This window comes from Numenius arquata, chromosome 3, assembly GCF_964106895.1.
Source record: "Numenius arquata chromosome 3, bNumArq3.hap1.1, whole genome shotgun sequence".
In the NCBI taxonomy this organism is placed as follows: Eukaryota; Metazoa; Chordata; class Aves; order Charadriiformes; family Scolopacidae; genus Numenius; species Numenius arquata.
In genome coordinates this window covers 10,220,697-10,242,550 of record NC_133578.1, presented here as the reverse complement: position 1 = coordinate 10,242,550, position 21,854 = coordinate 10,220,697, and the positions used below count along the sequence as shown (strand labels likewise).

At 38.7% G+C, this 21,854-nt stretch overlaps 1 protein-coding gene across 1 annotated transcript in view; it reads left to right on the top strand.

Moving 5' to 3' along the window:
* The window catches only part of CCDC93 (CCC complex scaffolding subunit CCDC93), a 47,779-nt gene that overhangs the window by 23,977 nt on the left and 1,948 nt on the right, over positions 1–21,854 (top strand). The window contains exons 12-21 of the mRNA XM_074145081.1: positions 2,231–2,347; positions 5,715–5,777; positions 5,962–6,035; positions 6,590–6,671; positions 8,144–8,215; positions 9,339–9,410; positions 9,682–9,790; positions 13,027–13,109; positions 17,257–17,294; positions 18,545–18,629. Coding sequence (XP_074001182.1) covers positions 2,231–2,347; positions 5,715–5,777; positions 5,962–6,035; positions 6,590–6,671; positions 8,144–8,215; positions 9,339–9,410; positions 9,682–9,790; positions 13,027–13,109; positions 17,257–17,294; positions 18,545–18,629 — 795 coding nt within the window. The remainder of the gene's footprint in view (positions 1–2,230; positions 2,348–5,714; positions 5,778–5,961; positions 6,036–6,589; positions 6,672–8,143; positions 8,216–9,338; positions 9,411–9,681; positions 9,791–13,026; positions 13,110–17,256; positions 17,295–18,544; positions 18,630–21,854) is intronic.

The following is a 21,854-nucleotide window of genomic DNA, read 5'->3' as shown; positions in this document are numbered from 1 at the left end:
TTTTTGAGAATGTGAAGTTTTGTAGACTAATGATTGAATCTCTTTCTTTAATTATTGGGAAGTTTATAGCAGTAATGTGTGTGAGAGAATCTCATTACAAAGAATAACATCCATTGGATATATTTCCTTCCTCCTTCCCATTAAAAATTTTACATGTGAACCTTGGGAGGCAGACTCTTAAAATCTAGAATTAGCCATTTATTTTGGCTAGCAGGTTTTGAGCTGCCATAGATTAATGATCCTTATGCATAATTAATAGGGAGTTTTAACTTAAAAAATTCTGTCATAGAAAATGGGGCTACTAACACTTCTTGTTTAACTTGTTTATTTAACTTGGCTAAATCTTTTTAGGGCAGTTGCAGGGAATGGGGAGGAATGCAGAAGTGAGTCCTCACCTGTCAGTGGTGGGGATAATGTGTGTTAACAGAACAATTACAGGATGTATCCAGGTATCCCTTTTTGTCATGTGTAATTGAAGTTCTTGGTTTGAGATGGAGAAGCACATTGAGTCAGAGACTGTAGTGCTCAGATGCAGCTTTCTTAAATTAGGTTCAAAAGGCAACTGCTGTTTCAGTCTAATAAGAGACCAGGTAAGAACAATACTGTCAAAAGCAAAGTAGCTTCTATAGTTTGTGCTTTTTTCTCCTATGGTGAAAGATGCATTTTTTTTCTCCACGAATTGGAACCCAATTCCTCAGTAACTTTAAAGCAGCAGTGTTGCTGCAGAGCAGATCCTCAGCCCACTTTGACTGCTTGAGGCTTAATCATAGCTTTTTCACTTGCAGACCAGAAGGAGTTTTCTGCAGAAACCTCTGTGTGATTTGGCTAAATAATAAGAGAAATAAGTGCGTGTTTGTTGAATAGTTCAGTGTTACACGTGCTGCGTAGAGGCATTTTTTCCTTTCCTAACAAGTTGAAAGTATGTATGTGAATTGTTGGGATAAGATGTCAAAATTGGTCTTTTCTTGCTGTAGATGTAAAAGTTAACAAGTCATTTACAATGTTCTTTAACATGAGTAATATAGAAAATGAAGACAACAAAGATAGGTTTTGCCTCTTGTTTTCATTTAAAGTTAAGCTGTTAATGAAGACCTGCTTACCCACCTGCCTAGAGTCAATACCAGGAGCAAATATGACTGAAGAATATTTCACACTTCTTGTAACATTTTTGCTGATTATACATTGTAGTGGTTGTCAACATTTCATAATTATATAAAAAGCACTTAGTATTGAAGTGTATTTGACAGACTCTGCAAATTAGCACCTGAGGTAGTTGAAAATTAACTGTTTTTCTAATGAAATACTGGAAAATGGATTAACTGGAAAAAGAAGTGTGAGTGCATGAAGCAAATTACCAAAATGGATGCAAGTATTAAAGTGAGGGCTTCCAAAAGGTGCAAATAATGTTTAGGCAAATAATCGCTTAGACATCTAGACATCACTGATTTTTAATCCTTTTTTAGTCTATTGCAAATATACAATTTCTATTCTAAATGTTATTCCTGATAAAGAGTGTTTCTGGCAGCCTTCTTTTCACAATTTGGAGAGAACAGGAGACTGGATCCAGATTGTTGTCTTCATTATGTATTTATGAGACACTTTCTTGGCAACGCATGCTGGATCCAGTGGTTTTCAGAGCGCTGTTTTCAGTGTCCACAGCGCGCGCACACACACGCAAAGAAGAGCTTTGAGTGGTAAATGATCTACCACACTGAGTATGTCATTGTCATTCAGCATAAAGATACATCAAAGCCAGTACTTCAGAATCTAAATACACAATTGTTCAAGGCCTTTGAAAGTTCTGGATCTACTTACTGGGGTATGGACCATCTCTGAGCCAACAAGTTCAGTAAATACCACTGCTTAAGGTGGTTTTTAGCATGGTTGTAGTTTTTATGTTAAAGAACTCTACTAGGTTTAACTGTAATGCTGCTGCAAAAAATTACTCATTTCTTCTAGTATACTGTAGTAGTTTCCACCTGTCCCAGGGCATCTAACTTTATTTCTCACTTACTTTACCTGTTCATTTTGGGGTGTAATTCAGTTGTTCAGCTGCTTCTTTTTCTTGATGCGAGATAAATCAGTAAGTCATTCTTTCTGTTGGATAGCAGGACACAGTTCTTGATAAGGAATGTCAGAGTTGTGTCCCACTTTGGCATTTCCTGAGCTACTGAAGAAGCAAAAAGTAATGGCAGGAGGTTGAGCAGGCTGTTGTTATTGTTTATTTTAGCAATCTGAGCTTTCTGCTGAGGAGCGACCAGAAAGGCTCGGAGCTGCCCAGCAACACAGAAGGAAGGTGGCATCTCTGAATAAGCAGATTTTGCAAAAAACCAAACTTCTGGAAGAGGTAAGTGTTGTGTGTGTAATAAAGAAAAAAACATTGATGAATGCGGTTGATCACAAAGTTTTTGCCATCCAGAAAAGATTTGAAGCTATCTTCTGTACCGGCAATTTGTCATGCTGAACATTCATTTCAGCATCTCTGAATGTCTTGCTTGCACATTTATTACTAAGACAATGTGGCTGGTTTTATATTAAAAATTGTCTAGCCCTGTCTGTGAGGAGGGGGCTAGCTAATCAAAGCATGCTTTTCCTTTTTTTGCATACCTCTCTTGGAGAAAAACAGAGAGAGGTTCTCCATTTGACCTGGTAGCTGTAGTGTTGAATGGGCTCTCTTCACAGGTTCTCAAGAAGCAGTTTAGGAAGTTACTCGAAAATATGCTACAGATTACTTTTTCTCTCTTCCTGTCCTTCTATATGAGCCACTTTGTCTCACTAAGGTGTTTTGGTTTTTTTTACTTGTTTGTTGGAGGTATTCTTGCACAGTCGCTGCTTAGTTCACATTTTCACATTTGTTTTAGGGGGGGAAAGGCTCTTGCATTTGTGACTGATGTTCTGCTCATATCTATAAGTAAGAGCAAGAACTACCATTCCTGTATTTCAACCAATTTATGTTATTGCTATTTAAACTCAGAAATGCATAAGTGGAAAAGCTATGCCATTAATGAAATGCTGCTTTTAATTATGCATACGGCTGCAATCAGCACCATGCCATCTTTAGCTTGCAGAATCTGATGAAAACATATTGCATCAGAGTCAGTAATGGGAAGAGCTTGCCAAAAGACAGATAGTACTCGAGGAAGAACTCTTGCTGATGACTTCTGTGGTTGATACTCTGTCAAGTACAGCACTGCTCCAGCAGCCTTCATCTGGTTTTTGTTTTGTTTTGCTCTGCTCTCATCAGTAAAGCCTTAACCCGTTACATCTTAAACTGAATCATTTCTGTTTCTGTGTTGTCCTCTGGCATGCCCTGTCTGTTAAAACTAGGATTTTTTTTCATAGTTGATAACTCTATAATTATTATTTGCTCTGTGTGTTGAAAGTGAACTATGTCTGTCACAATTACTCTTTATTCTAGAGTGAAATATTAGAAGGTATTATAATTATGATATACTGAAATTAATTATACTTTTTTTTCCTTGAGTTTGTATTCTTTTAACCATTTGGTAATATGAATTTTCCATATTTATGTCAAACAAAACTTGGGTGCCCTGTCAAAATGATGACTGTTAGTTAAAAAATATTGTCAATACCTAGCATTTAAATGCAGGCTGAAGTGTCAGGCTTTCAAAATCATAATATGAGCTTACAGACAGTTAAATCCTGCCTGAATTCCCATGCTGGCTTGAGGTTTTTTCCTGAAGTAGAAACATAAATTACAGAATGAGATCTTTGGAATTTCAAAAGTAGGGGAAAGGAAGAGGATTTTCACTGTATCCTAAGTCAGTGCAGTATGATTCTATCACACTTTAATTCTTCCTTTAAACCTTAAAGGCTCTAAGACAAATATGAAGGGAGATAGAGATGTGCTGTGTGTATTTTATGTAGCACGGAGACAGATGCAGGCGCTCTCAGCATCCCCTCCGAGCGAGCAGGTTGCAAACATGTTCCAGATAAGAAGTTTTGTTTTCATGACTGGCAGCAATTTAGCACTGCTCGATGATACAAGAGGGGATGTTTGCTCAGGTTTAAGCATTTTCTAGTGAAGTTCTACAGATTTTGAACAAATGGCTCACATCGATTTGCAGTTTTTCTGCAGGCAGTATGTAGACATGCTCAGTTTGAATGTATAGATGCTATAATTCTACACCACAGCCCTTGCATTGTGAGAACAGTTCGTGTTCTCAGAGGCAGTCAGCTCAAACTTAATCTGGGGGAGGACAACCTAGGTACAAATGTGTACTAAGGGTGGCTTTGGGAAACTGCCACAGCTAGCTCAGGTTCCAAAAAAATAAAATTCTTCAATATTGTACAAGCCTCTCGAGCCATGCTGTTTCCTTGATCTTTCCTGCCTAACCGAGCGGTAAGACAGGCTGGCAAACAAGCCGAGCAGCTTGCGGGGGGGGGCTTTTGCAGGTATTCTGTGTTGTGCCATTATGGTCTGGGAAGCAGACAGGATCAGGCAATGTCTGTATCCAGCCTCAATGACTGACACGTTCAAAAGCATTTATTTTCTGGAGCAGATGTTGCTTGTATTCCACAGAATTGTAGCATGGTGGGACTGCTGAATTAGTGATACAGAATATGCCTGTAACTTGATATATGTTGAATATATTACATTTTCATGTCTGGTGCAAGTAATTTCCTTTACCACTTTCCCTGGCATATGAATGAATTAATGTATTTGCTTGTTTTCGACATACTGCTGAGAAGAGGAAAGCAGTTTGGGGTGGGGAGCAGACATGATTGCAAACCACACAAAATTGATAAAGTCCTTACTTCATTACAGATTTGTTTTTAACTGCCAAACAAACTTCATAATCCACAGGAAAACTTAAAAGTGTTTCCTAAATCTGGTGTCATGCTGTTTGCCGTTTTAACAGTTGAGGGTCCTTTAATTCTGTGTTGTTTATTTGCAGTAAGTAACAGTCTCAGTGCTTTGTTTTTATGTGGAAAAGGAGTGCTGACAGCTATAAGCTAAATATAATCCTTTTAACACTTTAGCAAAGTAAAAATTTCCTGGCTGGATTCTTTTTTTTGCCACTTGCCAAAGAGAGATTTTGAAGGGTGAGGGAGAAGTGACAGTGAAATCCCTGACAGTCAAGACCCCCCTTTTAAAAAATGTTTGTGAATTTCTGGCTTCACTACTGCAATAAGTTTCGGCTCACGTTCTCATAGAACAAATAGTTCTTCAATCTTTATGTCAATTTTAACGAAATGTGGATTGCAGTCTTAAATTATACATTTTTTTTTCAACTATTTTTACAGTCTATTGGTGAAATATTGGTAAAAAATATTTTTCCGGAATAGCCCTAACTTATTTGGAAAAGTATGAAATGGAACTCTCTTCTTAGCCTGGTGTGAAACTAGGCAGGTATAACCAGGGGAAATAACCGAGCAATTTAGCAGAGATTCTGTCCAATAAATTGCCATTCTGTTGGCATCCATTTTGCAAAAGCTGCTATTTATGCTGGAATCTAATACATCTAGAGGGTCAGGTGGAAAATGTTTGCTGTTATTAATTAAATATTCAATCAGAATTCTTGCAAGCAAATGCTCTCAGAATGGATGACAAGAAAAGAAAGTGTTTGTGATGCTTGGCCTGTTGTTTAGTAGACAACCATTATTAACAGCTCAAATATTGTTGTTCTCCAATACAGATGTAATTAGCGTGAATATACAATCAAATTCTTCTCTTTCTCTTTCCATAATAGTTGCAAGCTAAATGTGCTGATCTGCAGGCAAAATGTACCGAAGCAAAAAAGACGTTAAGCGAGGTAATTTTTCTTTGTTTTTCTGTGCACTGATTCTAACCGAGTCATTTTTGAGAAGTTTGGTGTATTAAATGGTGAAGCTGTTTGACAACTTACACCATTGATCCCACGGTGTGGGAAGGCTGAGTACCAGGAATCATTTTATGTGTGGAATTTATTTGAATTTATTATCAATTGCCACCCTTAGGTTAAGAGTTATGGTGAAAAGCTGGACAAGGAATTGGCAGCCTTAGAAACAATAGAATCCCAAGCAGATTCTAGGTAAGTTTCTTCCTTTATGACCTTTGAAATTCTGAAAAATAATGGTTTTAAAATTAATTCTTCAATGTTTTTTGTTTTTTCAATCTAAACAACTAGAATTTAAAAATTAAACAATGCGCCTGCTTGCTTTCCAAAGACAGGAAAATATTACCATACTATTCGGTCAGAATGAGAAATGTCAATCTGTAGTTAAAAATAATTGTAGGTGTTTCAAGCAGAAGAACCGGAGACACATTTGACAGGTAGATGAGACCTTTCTGATTTTATTTTCTTCATATTGGAAGCCTCCATCTCACATAAATTAAATAGGAGACTCTCAAACTTGCACAGTAATGAGGTCAGAACCTAGCAAAATGATCAAAATACTTAGTATAATACTGTATTTTTATTTTGACCTTGCTATATCAGTGGTGATATTTGGTGGGTTTTTCAATTTACACATATTTTATTGGAAACTTATTTAGAACTAAGCTTGTTCTAATGTCTTTTAGTTCTCCATCTGTTTAAACTTGAAACTAAAAAGCTAATGTAGTTTACTGGATCTTCAAATTTAGCGTATTACAGAGTCTGCGAGCACTGGTGGCCATGAATGAAAACCTAAAAAGCCAGGAGCAAGAGTTCAAAGCACATTGTAGGGTAAGTTTTAGCTTCTTGTATAAGAATTTATTTAAAACTTGGCAAATAAGCATTATACTTGTTCCTGATTTGTCATTGTGGTGTGTGTCCCTGTCCATCATCTGTCCCACACCTTCCCCCCTCCCCAATTTGTTGGTATTTCCAGGTTTATATTTAATATTGCCATCAGCTTGGTTTGCGGCAGAATTATGAACAGTTGCCCAGTTCTGCAGTGGATCAGGTCTGCAACAGGCTGAGGACCAAGAAGGTTGGCATTGGATTGACCAGAAAGGCTTGCCCCCTGCCCTGAGGCAGGGAGGTGTAAGGAAGGTTGAGCTATTTTTGGCTGAGAGCAAGACTATAGGCAGCACTTAAATGCAAGTTGAGATTGGGCTGTACTAGATCCCCACCTGTGCTGTTCACAGCCTGAAATGGATAACGTGGCCAACAGTGACCTGAGGAGAGGTACAGTGCCAAAGAATCATAGAGTGGTTTGGGTTGGAAGGGACCTTAAATATCATTGAGTTCCAACCCCCCTGCCATGGGCAGGGACACCTCCCACTAGAGCAGGTTGCTGAAAGCCCCATCCAGCCTGGTCTTGAACATCTCCGGGGATAGGACATCCACAGCTTCTCTGGGCAACCTGTTCCAGTGTCTCACCACCCTCACAGTAAAGAATTTCTTCCTGATATCTAGTCTAAATTTCCCCTCTTTCAGTTTAGTTACCCCTCATTGTATCGCTACACTCCCTGATAAGGATTCCCTCCCCAGGAGGGAAGAGCTTCATGAAAGCCTTGGCTTTGGAGCAGCAACCCACCAAAAGAGACCAGACTGAGATGAAACTATTGCAGTTTTCAGAGCATGTTTCAGTTTTACTGCTTAATTACTGTGTTTTCTGTCCTGTTTACTGCTGTGTTCATGGACTGCCTAAAAATACTATCGGAGAGAATTGTTTTCATTCTCTTCTATTTAAACAATAGTGGATGGGATTTAATAGAATAAAAAGTAGTAAAAAGAAATAGTGCCCTGAGGCATAGGCTGAGTATAGGAACCTCATTTTCCCATACGTACTCCTTTGGAAAGCTCTAAAGAGTTCTAATAGAGACTACCTTGCAAGTAACTGTAAGTTTGTTTATTCCTACAAATGCTGTATGTTGCAGTCCCATGTCACGCTGCTGCTGTTGTAGTATTCCTTTGCTTCCTCAGTTTAATTTTCCATGTCGCTCATTAGTTGTCTTAGCTAGATCTAGCATATTTGCAGGTAAGAAATAAATCTGTTCCTGTGTTTGACAAAAGCAAACAGCTCAATGTAATGAGTGATAACAGATGCCTTATCATTAGGCAGGGAATGCTGTTTAATCTTACAAATTTAAATGCAAAGCGTGTGGTCGGCTCCACAATTTTGTTGGTTGTAAGTTATCAAGCTTCCTGACCTTCCGCGTTAAGAGGACGGGTCTCAATTAAAACCAACATAAACTTTTTTTGTTTTAAAGGAAGAAATGGAGAGACTTCAACAAGATATTGAGAATTTGAAAGCTGAGACTGTGGAAGATGGGGAGGAACAGGTAAATAACAAATGTCTACGTGTTTATTTTCAATTTGTGTTTTAAAATGTTGCTTTAGGTCCTTCTGACTTCTGGCACATTTTCATAAGCATTAACGTATCTGTTGCAATCTCTGAAAAATTTTATTCTTCACCACCAGTAAAGCCACAATTCAGGCTAATAAACATAGAAATACAGTAAACTGAAAATAGCCATAGTATTCTTCATTACTCTTGCAGAACTCATGGGGCTAACTCATAGATGCTTTGGTGCCTTTTAACTTCTTTCTTTGTAGTACCAGAGCAGAATCTCTGGATGTTGTGTTAAGAGCAGTGCATACCTCTCACAAAAACGGGTCTTACTCAGAAAGCATGTTTGTTCTGGTGTGTTTTTGTTTTTTTTTTTTTTCTTAAAAGTAGATTTATTTGAAGGATGAAAGCACGAGTTTTCAGTGGCTCAGTACATGAGCACGCCATGAGCAGCTGTCAGAAGTTAGGCTTTAACACAAGTGCATCCAGACTGATGGCAATGAATAATGAATGAACAAAAAAGGAAAAGCTTGAATTACTTGTATTTTTAGTAGGTAAACATTGATGCATTTATGCCTCTGAAATGAGGTAGAACACAGGTTCCATGACGCTGCTGTCCTTCTGAACACAGCATGGAAAAAATTAAAAGGTAAACCTAAATCTTAAATGAGAAAAAAATTATCTTAAAGTCCACAATCCAGGAAATCTAGAATACGTGTCAGAGTTCTGTCCTGGGCCATGTTTATCCTTAACCCCGCTGCTCAATCAAAGTATTCAGACAAGGAGTACAGACAATCTTCCAATGCATATCTTCATTTAAAGTGTGACTGTTGTAAAGCAGTGGAAAAACTATGGACAAATCCTAAAAACTAAAATATCAAAAGCTAAAAAGCTGGCAAATTGCACTTGTTTACAGTAAAAGATGTCAGGTTTTTTAATGCAGATTATGAATTATTTTTTTTTTAAAAGAAAACCAGCAAATGGTGGTGTTTTTGTGGGAGCCATTAAATAGAAGATAGGCAAATACAGAAATCAAACCCAGTCTGCAGCTGTTTGTACCTGCAGCTCTCATATGCTACTGTAATACACAATTGTTTTGGGTTCTCAAATTCTAGGAGCCGAATAAGATTATAGAACAGCAGTACAAAACCGAGAAAGATAAACTTCAAAAGATCCGTTTGTTATTGGTGAGTAACTCTTTGTAAATTTTGTTGTACAAAATCATTGACATTTTTCTGATCTTGTAGCTACTTATACTTCTTTTTGTTGTTCTAATTTTAAAAAGTTTTTCTGTCACAAATCAATAACAAAAAACATTGAGCCTCAACCAACGCTTTTTTTTTGTTTTTTAAATTAATTATTTAGTAACAAAATATTGCTGGGGGGGGGGAGCTTCATCCATTTTAAGAAAAGAACAAGAAGAGGCTTTGTTTTCTCCCCTCCTAACTTTCTATTCAGGCACGAAGAAACAGAGAAATAGCCATTTTACAACGCAAGATTGATGAAGTACCCAGCCGAGCTGAGCTAACACAGTATCAGAAGAGATTTATTGAACTTTACAGTCAGGGTATGTATATCAAGCAGGAACATCCTGCTGAAGGCTAAAGCCCTGAAGGGGAGGGCAATTGCATTTTAAGCATATAACCTGTAACAACAGCACTTGCTAATTTGGTGGTATTTTAAGGGTCTTTTGGTATTCATGTTATACACCTGATTTTCAAGCCTTTATAAGCTGCCTGTAAGAATTTTCTTGAGGGTGAAACAGTGCACAAGATCTCTGGAGTAAATATTGTCTGCAACATGTTCAGTCATTTGGGTTAATAACCAGTGTGTTTAGAAAGTCCTTAATTCACCTTTTACAAATGAGGTTGCTGTAAATTTGAGTCATGTTTAATTAATTGCTATTAATGTTATGTTGCTTTCATTGACCTGAGATACTGGTTCTGAACCAAACTATAATGAAGAACTACAGAGGAAAGGCAATTTCTTGAAGGGAGATTGTTTTCTTTCATTTTTATGTTTTATAAATATCCTGCAATGTCTTGGTAGGCTCACTGTACAAATTGTCTTTACCTTTATTTTATAAGAAGTTATAAAATGGAGAAAAGTGGTCAGTTGACTTTTTGGATAGGTATGCGTTTGCCATGCATGGCTGGTATGGAGCATGCAAACTACTGGTAATAGACCAGTATACATATTGGTGTATATTTAATGTAGCTTGTGTATTAGCATGAACTAAAATGTTTCTACCCAGAAGAACTAGCTAATGTTTTAAAGATACTCAGCATTTACTAAATATGTGTGTGAACCAAGCTCTTGAAGGTTGAGTAGTTGTAAAATTATCTAACTTTGATCCAAATCCCTTGCCCCGATGAGGCATCTCCAGTGACATAGTCGTGTGCTCCCTTCTGTGTGCGTTGTCTAAGCCGGTGCATGGAACAGACATGCTCCTTTAGCGAGTACAAATCCAGTACCTCTTTCCCCTCGCTTTGCTGCTCTTGTGCTGTGCAGTTTAGTTAATCAAGTCCAGCTATAAAGACAGCTTTGTTGCCTTGTAGTAGATTTTTTACAGATTGTTTTCCCTGGCATGTCTAAGTGAATCCAGACAAATAATCTGTGGTCAGAGCATCTACCTGCTCAGGAGATGGAGGTTTCAGTGGTATTTGAAGTACAGAAAGATTAAGGACGAAGAGACTTGTGCAGCTTTGCATGTAGATTTAAGATGCCTTGCATTTTATGGAATTTTGTTTTCTATAGTACAAAATATGCATAGCAACTTAGGATAACACACTGCTCAGTTGTGGCTGGGAACCTGTATTGTACAGGCTAAGCTTTTGGAAAAATGAGCTGAAAATCTCTAGCAAGTCTTTCTGTGAACTGTGGTATTTTTTAGGGGCTTGTCATTTAGCCAGATTCATGTGATCTTCAGAGTTGCCAAAACCTGGGTTGTTTTTTTTTTTTTTTCAACTTTGAACAAAGGGTTGTTGGACAAATCAGTCTTCAGTGATGTGTCCAACCTCAGTAATTCTGTACTAGAATGCTCTTAAGCTCCAGTATTCCCTGCTTTGTTTTAACCTAATGAAACCTCTTCCCTTGAAAACATTAAGCTGTGGTTTCAAGAGAATCAGTGAGCCAGTTGGCTCCTTCCTCTTCTTTCTTTGCCTGTCTTACCTCACGTGGGCTCCGGTGCATGCCTATAAGGCTCCGTGAGCTGGTACAACTTTCTAACGCAATGGAAATCCTGAAAAGTTTTCTTCTGGTTTGGCGTGTGAAATCCACTCATAAAAGATCTGTGACTACCAGAGCTGCTGCAAGACAGGGAAGAGCTGCACAGAAGGAAATGGTTTGGGAAAGGCCTCTTCCATTTGGCAGCAGCAAGTCCTGCAAAAAGCAAACTAATTAAGAGAGGATACCTGAAGTAAGCTTGTTGACAATCCTTTGTTTCCAAGTGATTTCAGCACTTGGTAAATGTTTGTGGAACATGCTGAATAGCCCTTACTAATTTGTTGACCTGTCCCAGGCTTTCCTGAATTCCTTGGTACTTTCAGGTTCCCAGTATTCAGTGTGCTGCTGGAGGCCACAGCCTGTGCAGAACATGTGTCACAATCACACTGTGATGGTGAGAAAGCTCCTTGGTCCCAAACATCTCAGTGCTGCAAGAAGGAGACACTGCTGGATTTCTGTCACTAAAATGTTCAGCTTTGGGCTGTGGGTTGCTCTTGGGCTTCAGCTGGAGGACAGAATTGTACAAATCAAAAGTTGGACTTCCTTGAAAAATGTGTATGTTTAATGACATTGTGATATGGGGAGGGAATCATGCTGTCTGTAAATGGTTCCATTTAAAAGTTTAATCCAGCATATCAGTTTGGTAAAGGTTTTATTTTAAGATGGCAACTTGTTAGCCTTTAGAGTTTAATATAACAATCATGATTTCACTCAGGTTTATCTCTTTTACCCTGTATGTTTTTATGTTAGTTCAGGTTCATATTAACCATAATAACTTTTGCCAACTGTCCTTCCCTGTTGAACTCTTTCTTTGAGAATCACAAATACCTTAGGTTTCCTTACGAGCTGAAGAACTAAAGAATAGATGACCACGTAGCAGATTTGAGTATCAGTCATTTTCTCGTAGGTCCAAAGGGAATGCACGTCTGAGCCTTACCTTCCCCCCCGAGCTATGACCAACAGCTGCTATAATCACCTAAACCGGAAAAGTATTATTTAAAAGTAAATTATTATTTAATCCTATCAGCGTGAATAAACTGTAAGAAGAGAAAAAAGGCTATAAAACAGTAAAGGCTTTCTTGGGCATCTTGCACATGTGTAGCTTGAAATATATAGTAAAATGCACGTTTTTCCCACACGGTACTGTCAGATGATCTGTTTCCTACCTGTCCCTGCGTGGCCTCTGCCTCCCTGCCACCGCGGGCAAGCTGTGCGAGGGCAACCATTAGTAGCACAGCAGCCTGTGTGGCGTGAGGGTAGAGCTCGTGGAGGAAGGATGGACAGACAGGGGTAAGGACACACAGCTGATGGTGCCAACATACATTCGCAGAAAGGACTGTCAGCCGCTGAGGCTCGATTTAAACACTGAGCTGGGGTGTTCTCATAAAATCTGATAGCTGCAAACCCGGCTGGAGATTTACATACAGAAGGAATATTCTTCCAGAATGTATTAAGGAGCGTGTTCCATTATTGATAGTGGAAAGTATGTTATATAAAACCTATGAAGTATTTTTACAGATTCCATTTCACCTCATGCTTTTTTATTATTCTACCCTTTTTTTTTTTTTTTGTTTGCAGTCTCAGCAACTCACAAAGAAACGAAGCAGTTCTTTACTCTTTATAATACACTGGATGATAAGAAAGTATATTTGGAAAAGGAGGTAAGAAAATGTTATTACTGTTTTCTAAATATTCAGTCTGTGGAAAGGAGATAAAGACTTTTTACTTGGCTTTCACTATATTCAGTCATGTCAGAGCGGAGTTAACAGTCTTTGTAAGTAAAAATGAAACAACTGATTTATAAGAATATTTTTAATGTTGAGGGGGAAATGGTCTGTGTTGTAAAATAACTGCTATTAGTACAGCACGTTTAAACTACTCACTGTGTTCACAAAAAATGAGTAGCTTTTGATTAGCAAATATCTCTGTCTTGGTATCACAGGACCAAATTGCCCTCTTTTTGGTCAACATCTTTTATTATGAAGCAATGCTGCAGTCAGTAACTTTGGAGAGCAAATTCCAGCTGCTGTCACCAACATCCGAGTTAGCTCTCAGGCTCAGAGGTTGCCTACACCGTGGTCAGTGGGGGTTTTACTGTATCAGGATTAGAAAAGCAGTTTTCATGAAAGCGAAAACTAATTTCAGAAAAGTAGTTTTCGTGGTTTTTTTCCCTCCCCTCTATCCCTATTGTGTAGAGGTTGGCTCTTCCTTGGGGACGACTTAATCGAGTGATTTCCTTTGTCTTTTTTTGTGGAGACAAACATGTGACTTCAGTAAAGGTGGAGAAATAGGAGCAATCGAGACTTGATAAAATTATGACATTACTTTAAAAGTATATAGTGTTTTGATACTTCGGTCTTCTCTGTTTATTCTAATAAAATAAGAACAGAAAGGTGGAAAGCTCAACGATGTTGTGCTTCTGCACAGACCTTACTCAGAGATACTAGATCCCTAAGTATATCTTTTTCCTTTGGCAAACATGCAGTACTGGACTTCCGTATAGATTTTTCTGGAGGCCAGGATGATGGAAAAGGCCCCCACCCCGAATACAGTTTCCATTCCAAACTATAACTTTCCTCAGTTTACCCAGATATAAGTACTATAAGGCACGACGGCAGTTTCGGGGTAGATCTGGCCCTTTCTGCTGCAGAAAAGTGTTGTGCCGCTCTATCAATGTTGTCAGAATCCCAGTTGCATCACAATAAATTTAAAAGTATCTTCTGTGACTAGGTGATTTAACAACAGTTGTAAATAGTGTATGTAAAAACATCTCAAATTCTGTGCTGAATTGAGCCTTATGGCTCTTTTATTGATGTGTAGGTATATATATTTTGAGGTAGGTCAGTACAAAGCAGGACCTTGCCAGTGTTTAACGTGCGGCAATGATTTTCACATGCTGTGGAAATACCTGATTCCTGGCAGAGGTTTCAGTTTAGCATGAGAGAATGCTGTTTCTAAAAATTATTCTATCTGATGATCCCTAAGATGCTCAAATTATCTTGGAATTAGTGGTGTAACTTACTTTTTTGTCCCCTGAAAATACCAGTAGGAATTTTTTCCCTGAAAGTTTTTCAAACATCAGCTTCTTACAAACCACCAGCAATGGTACCATGGAGTGTCAGTTACATCCTGAATATTTAGGAGCCCCAGCTTACACCCCTACGCGAGAGTGGGTGGTATAAAGGCTGCCAGCTTTACCTGAGTCTGTAAGAAGACTACCACATGCTTTGTATGTCTGTGGTCTTTCATTGTTTTTATTTTCTTATTCCAAATGGTGAAATGTATTCACAATATATAATACAACAGGTTGCAGATAACAATATACAGACTTAAAATACTATGTTAAGTAGCAGCTATAGAATTCTTGCTACTTTTTCTCCCCCAGGTAAGAGTTTAACACAGATCTTTTTTGTTTTGTTTTGTTTTTTATTTTGAGGGTAAGCCTGCAAATTTAAAAAGCATACAGAGATTGTTTTTGAAATAGGCACATAAAAACCAGCCGGCAGAATACAGAGCAGATGTATTGCACTGTTGTATGGACTGGGAGTACTCTTGCCAGTAGAATTCAGTGCCTTTCGGGGGGGTTTTAGTTGGTTGGTATTTTTTCAGTTCCAAGCTTCACTTACGTGGATATAATTTCAAAAGGCAAATAAATTGATCAAGGGTTTCTTTTAGCTTGATGTCAATCACAAGACAGAGAGAGGTCTGAATGTCTTCTGATGTGGCCTTAACTTTGTTAAAAGCGTAATATAGTTGAGGTTTCCTTGTGTTGCTTTTAATATTAGAACCAAGGCTTCAGCAAGGAGATATTATTTATTAATGTACAAAAGATGCCTTTGGCATCTCTGCCTCACAAAGATTTCTGGAATATGCTTGTGATTTGTCTTGTTCCCCCCCTTCTTTTCTTTTTTTTCTTCCCCCAAAACCAACCTTTTCATAAAATACATTGAGCATAAGGCTTGAAAATAACAATAGCAGGAATTGTTACGCAGTGGAATTTTGTCTATAAAGGTTATAGCTCTGACATGGAAAGTTGCTGTGAATATAGTTGATATTTTAATCACATTTTGTGGAAGACTCACCTTTAAAATGCTTTTTAAAGTCATTTTTTCATAAAGGTTTTTTTTTTGTTTTGGGGGTTTGTACACTGATGTTACTGTCTGTAATGTAATACATCAGCACCACTCTCACTGTGCAATAGCTGTGCAGTACCTGCTTTCCTGACTTGAATGTTTTGCAGTATAAACTACTTACATTCTTAAACACGTGCTTATTGGAAATATCTTGAGGCAAAGATATGGACTTGGCAAATATTGATGAGTCATGCAATAATTTATTTCCTCTAAGTAACAGGAATTCTTAAGCAACTTGGCTGCTTTGGAGTCTTCAGAATTTGTTTGAATTTTTCTAAGGAAGGTCAGGAACAGCTGCAGATCCTGCCACGTGTGTGCTTATCGCTGGCTCGATCAGATGGGAGATTTTAAATTCAGGAGAGATGAGTTTAGCTTTCCACAGCAATGGGGCAGGTGATATTCAAATATTCATCAAAAGGAGAAACTGCTTGGAAGGTTTAATCACAGGAGGCTTGCAAGAAGGATTCAGAGACGAGAGAGAATCACATTAATTGCTACTTGGTGAATTTTAGTGCTCTCAGCAAGGAAAAAATCAAAGATTGTTCGATAGAAAATATTCAATATGTGGTTTAATTAGTTGGGGGAGCAACAAAATATTCCTGTGACATTGTTATAAATATCTATTTCTGTCGATTCAGTGCAATGTTAGCATCTCATAATAGAAGTCACGCATGTGAAATGCCATTCTGTACTTTTTAGAAGTTCGTCTTTTAACAGCCTGTAAAATAAATATAAGCAAAGTGAGTAATGATGCTTGGCTGTTTGGAAACCTGTAAAACTCATCTGCGCAATGAAAGCAATGCAGAAATGCACCTGCTGGCCCTGCACTGCTCGGTGAGTCCACACAGTATTGTGTGGAGATGCTGGTTCCAGTCTCAGAAGCAAAAGTAGGGGGTCTTTTGTTGTTTTGTGGGGGTGTTTTTCCCCCCTCTGATGCCACGCTTTGCTCAGGCAGGTGAGCCAGGTTGCAGCATTTTGGCGGAGCTGTGCTGCTGACAGCATCAAAGCTGGCATCTTCAGTACTGTTAACACAGTCTGGGTTTCCTGGGTTTGGGCGCTGGGGAGTTACTGCTTGGTTCTTTTGGTTTTGTTTGGTGGGGGTTTTTTTAAGGATATTTCTCCATTTGCTATCCTGGCTGGCTTGGAAGCATAGTCTGGGATATGCCTAAATGAAACAGTTCTGCTTTATCACTACAAATAAGACTAATTATGCCACCCTAACGTAGCCACAGCATATGGGTGTGCACCGTCACTGTTGAACGCTGGATGAGAAACCTGTAAGTTACTTGTGTGTTGAGTTTCAACACGTGTTGAGCAGATGCATACACCGTTTCACTTCATCGCTTTGGTTTGGAAAGTTGTCACGCTGGAAAATTCTCAGTGGTATAATTGGGCATCAGTAAATTTAAAAATCACAACTGTGGTCCAAGACTTGCTCCTGCTTTCTGTGGCTCCTCCCCTGGGATAGGTTTTACTAGTACAGAGGGATTGTGGTTTCTCTTCCAAAAGAAAGCTCATGGTGAGTTTCACAGAGCTGATGGCTTGTCAGGACAGCATCTATATAGTCAATTTTTTTTAACTTAAGTTTCACTTCATTGTCTGTGAAAACTCATACCTGAAAGGAAAAAATGTGTAACTACTTCTTTTTTCTTCTTTTTCCCCTCCTATTTCACAGGTTAACTTACTGAATTCTATTCATGACAACTTTCATCAGTAAGTAGTGGTCATTTTTCTCTTGATAGTTGCAGTGAGTAGCGCGGCTGGTTGGAAAAATGGGAGCAGGCATGAGTTATAGGCTAAAAAATTGTTACAATTTTTTATTAGCGTAAACTATTTTAGAAATTAGTTTGTTCTGTTTAAGCCAATGTTTGGGGAATCAAAGACTTGGAATTACCTAAATTTTATAGCCAACATATGTTTTTAATATCTGGCTCTTCAGTTGCAATTGTGGAGAGAAAACATTCACTCATAATTTTCCTGGCATTAATTTAAATATTTTTTTCCATTTTGTGAAGTTCTGTTTATTACATTATGTACAAAACATTATAGACATTCGGACATATTTCAGACATGTTTATTATAGACTAACTCTGTATTTAAAGGTTTTGATGAAGTGTGAAGCCTTTAGGTAAAATTATGGTTCCTTTGGAAGTTCAAGGTCAAATATCAGTCTATGATGCAGTCGGCATTTTTTTTTTCCTCTGTTTTTTTGACTTTGCAGAAAACCAAAAGTTCAGTATGAATTTTTGTCACAACAGTACCATTCAGTAGAGTCCTGGGGGAGGAGATGGCCATTTAATAGTTTTAAGCAATTCTTCCCATTATTTTTTTTTTTAATATATAATTCTGTTGTGAAATTACAAGCTCCTTTTTTTTCCCCGCAGCAAGTCATTGTCTCATTACTCTGCTACACTCGTGTCCTGTGTTTGGTGACAGCTGGGTTTTGGATTGTGTGGGTTTTTTTGTTGGGGGTGTGTATGGGAGGGGTGTTGTATTTTCTTTGTTTTATTTTCCTTAATCTGTTTAAGATATGTTACGAGTCTAAAACTACTTCTGGGCTTTGCTTATCAGGGCATTAAACTATTTTTTAGAATATTTACTGATCTACTAGTCCTCTACTCACCCTCTTAATGTTCACAACAGCTGCTTTTCTTAGAAGTTTGTGCTTTTGGTTAGTTAATAGCAATTTATTTCTGTACAATACATGAGAGAAAGCAACAGACTTGAGGCGACAGGGAGAACACTTGTGATGAGCTCTGTAGTCTCTGTTCCCGTCTTTTTAATAGTTTATATCAGCTGAAGAGCTGCGTTGTTACCTTGAATCAGTGATTAAAAAGATGGATTTTGACATAAAACACTAAACAATGTGAATTCTTGGGCACGGGTGAATATGCGAGACAGCAGAAGATGAGACATGTTGTCCCACACTGTCCCTGTCAGTTGTTTTCTTTTTTTCTTTCTAGAGCAATGGCATCTTCTGGTTCTCGAGAGCAGTTTTTACGGCAGATGGAGCAGATTGTAGAAGGCATCAAACAGAATCGGATGAAGGTCTGAGACTCTTCTCTCTCTCTTTGCTAGAAGCTGGGAATTCTTTGAGAAAAGCCTCTTGGTTAATAGCTATGCAGGGAGTAACCATTATGTGAGGTGCAAATTAAACAACTACAAGTAGTACTTATTTTCACATCCATAAGAAACTGCTCACCACTGAAATGTTAATGAATAGAGTAGAGCAGAGGTATTATAACACTCCTCTCTGGGCAGGAAGCTCACACCCTTAACTTGGTTATTGGCAGTGTAGGGATTTGGGTGCTTGAAACGGCTGTAGGTCACCTAATTCAGTAGAGAATTCTTACATTTGGGATGTGTGGGCGCAGTCAGACCTGTGTCGGATCACGGTTTCTCGGGCAGCTGGAGCTGTTTGAAGCCGCTTTCTGCTGCTGCAGAGGGTCGGCAGCACCTGGAGGAGTCCCAGCCATCAGCTTCCCTTGTCCCAGCTGTAGCGCCAGCTGACACCTTGCTGAATCCTTCGGGTGGTTTTTTGTTGTTTTTAACCCAATTTGGAAAAGGCTCAGTGTTGCTGATGAGTGTGTTGTATCCGCACAGGAAGTGACGGGGGTTTGTGGGTGAGCAGAGCCCCAGTGCTCATTCAGGGAAGACAGAGCTGCCTCTGGTAACATCTGAGGGCTGTTTTCTGAAAGCAGAGCCTCAGGGGACTTGTGTTAAATGGTCTTGGGGCAACACAAGCATGAGGTCCAACAGCAGCTCCGAGTAAAGCTGTCCACAGGCATGTTTACATACAGTGGGGACAGTACTTCTTGATAATGGTAGTTACCAACTTGTAGCTGTTGTGTTGTTTTACTCTTTTATTTTCATATGCGAACATACTCCTATTTTCCCAAGTCCCATAAAGGGGCTTTGAGATTCTTTTCTCTGTAGAGACAGATTCAGTAGCAAATTATAGCTGTTCTTCATCTGAGTTTAAATGGAAGTATCATCGACTATAAAACGATATATACTAGAATGTGTACTGAAAATGCAGTCTGGCCAGGTATTGGGCTGTTTTATCTCCATGGCTAAATAGAAACATCAAGTACAAAATATGATAAGCGTGTGTATATAGAAAACCAGAACAGAATGGAGCTCAGGCTGTGATAAAGCTCTTTGGCACTAATAAACTCCACTATAAAAAATATGATACTTTCTGTAGACTGCTGTGTTCGAATAGGTGGCTAGTTCATTGCATTTTTATTTTTTTTTCTTACAATGAATTATTTTATTTGCCTGACTTCTTATTTTCAGAGAGGACAAGTGACAGCAGAAAGAATAGTGATGGAGGTGGTTGTATGTATGGGTCATCCTTCCGTTGTCAAGGCTGTTGACATAATGAGTGACTCAGCTTCAAATTAAGATTATGAAAATACTGTAGAGCAGTGCAATTCTGACTTGTGAAGATGAACTTAAAGATAATTTCATTTCTTTCTGACATTATTTTAATTGCTGCAGCAAGCAACTGCCCCAAATAGAAACTGTCCAGGAGTTGAGTGTTTTGTTTTGTGTCTTGCCCTCCATTATGCACCCAGAGATGGGTGACTGACTTCAGGTTCTTGCAATTGAACTGTTAAAACATTGAAGTCCATAAAATCGTTCTGCACTTCTTACTATATTCTTGAATGGAATCAAAACTTTCAGCTGCTTTATGTGCAGATACGGGAGAGGGAAGCGAATGGGAGCTGCCGTGTCAGATGGCTCCTTATTTTGGGAAAATAATTTCAGCATCACTGATGGTCACTGAAAGCAGTGGCAGCTCATGTCACTTGTGCTGCATTTCTGCAACAGCAGTTTGGCCACTGGTGTATTGTGAGAGAATTCACAAGTGGCATTTCATTCCTGGGTGTAGGTGTCCGGATCAGCAGGAGGTGGAAGTTACAACTAATGAAGAAAACCAAAAGTTTCTGAATGAAAAAGATAAGCTTATCTCAATTAGAAGAAAAAATTTGATTATTAGTGATGGAGTAGATAATCATTTGGTACCTTCTCATAGTTGATTTCTCAATGCCAGTGAAGATACCGACAACAAATGGATGCTAAGAAAGTCTTAATAATTCACATGGTTCCTTGGGGAGCAGCTCTGTGACAAAAGGGAAGGTTTTCTTATTCTTCACCTTGGAGATGCCTGATGGGTGGCTTTTTCAACAGACAGGCTAGTTGTACACTGCAAGGGTTGTTCATCCCCGTGATGGTTTATTACTTACCTATTTGACTTCTGTCTGCAGCGCATTAAAAGTGCTCACAGTTTCATGATTCCCTCTTAAAGGACATCTACTGTAATTGTTTTCTGTACAGCCCTGAAGACCTTATACTTTGTACCTGAAGAGAAATTTCCGTTTTCGAAGCCCATCGTATTGTAACTGCATTGTAAAAGAGGCCTAGGGGGAAAACAGACATACTTGTTACCGAGAACGAGTAACTCGCAAACAAGCATTTTTGTGTGATAACAGATACTCATGAGACTTTCTAAGGACAGAGCAGGCCAGTTTCTACTGAGAGGGGTGTGACGAGAGATCTGTCATGGTCATGCATAAAGGAAGCAATTTATCAAAGGATGGCAATAGGACCTTCTCTCTTCACAATAATCTTGTTCCTAGATCTTTTAGCAATGCTGTTTTCAGCCTCATCCTAAAGAAATGGGATGCATGTGATAGTGCTTTTTCCTGCATTAACACATTTGATGCTTTTTATTCCTCAAGCATAACTTTAAAAACCTACTGGCCCTGATAAGTTACTTTAAGAGAGATTCCCTGATGTTTTAGACAGCAGCTGGCGTTGTAAAGGAGGCGTACCTTGGTAGCAGTGTTCATGCTCGGGGAGAGTTTGGGATCTGCTCATTTTTAGGCTTAACTATCAATAAGATCAATGTCGATACATAAATCTAAAAATGCAGTAAGTTCTGCTGCTGTGGAATTACCTGCTTGTTTGGGCTTTGGGGGATTCTTGCAGTTTTGGGAATTGTATTTTCTCCTGTCAAAAACTTAGGAGGGGAAAGCCTGTCAGAGAGAATGCAAAAATAATTTTTGGGGAGAGAAATACAACAGGGCTTTTGATGTGGTTGTGCCCTAGCGCCGGAGGGAGGGAGGAAGGGAAAACTGACATTCTAGAGTAGCAGCAAATTTGTCCGGGATGCAGTGGTGGAAGAACTTCATTAGAGCTACCCCTGAGAGGAAGGCAGTCTGTTCTGTAATAAGAACCGACACTCTTCACACTTAGTGACTTAAG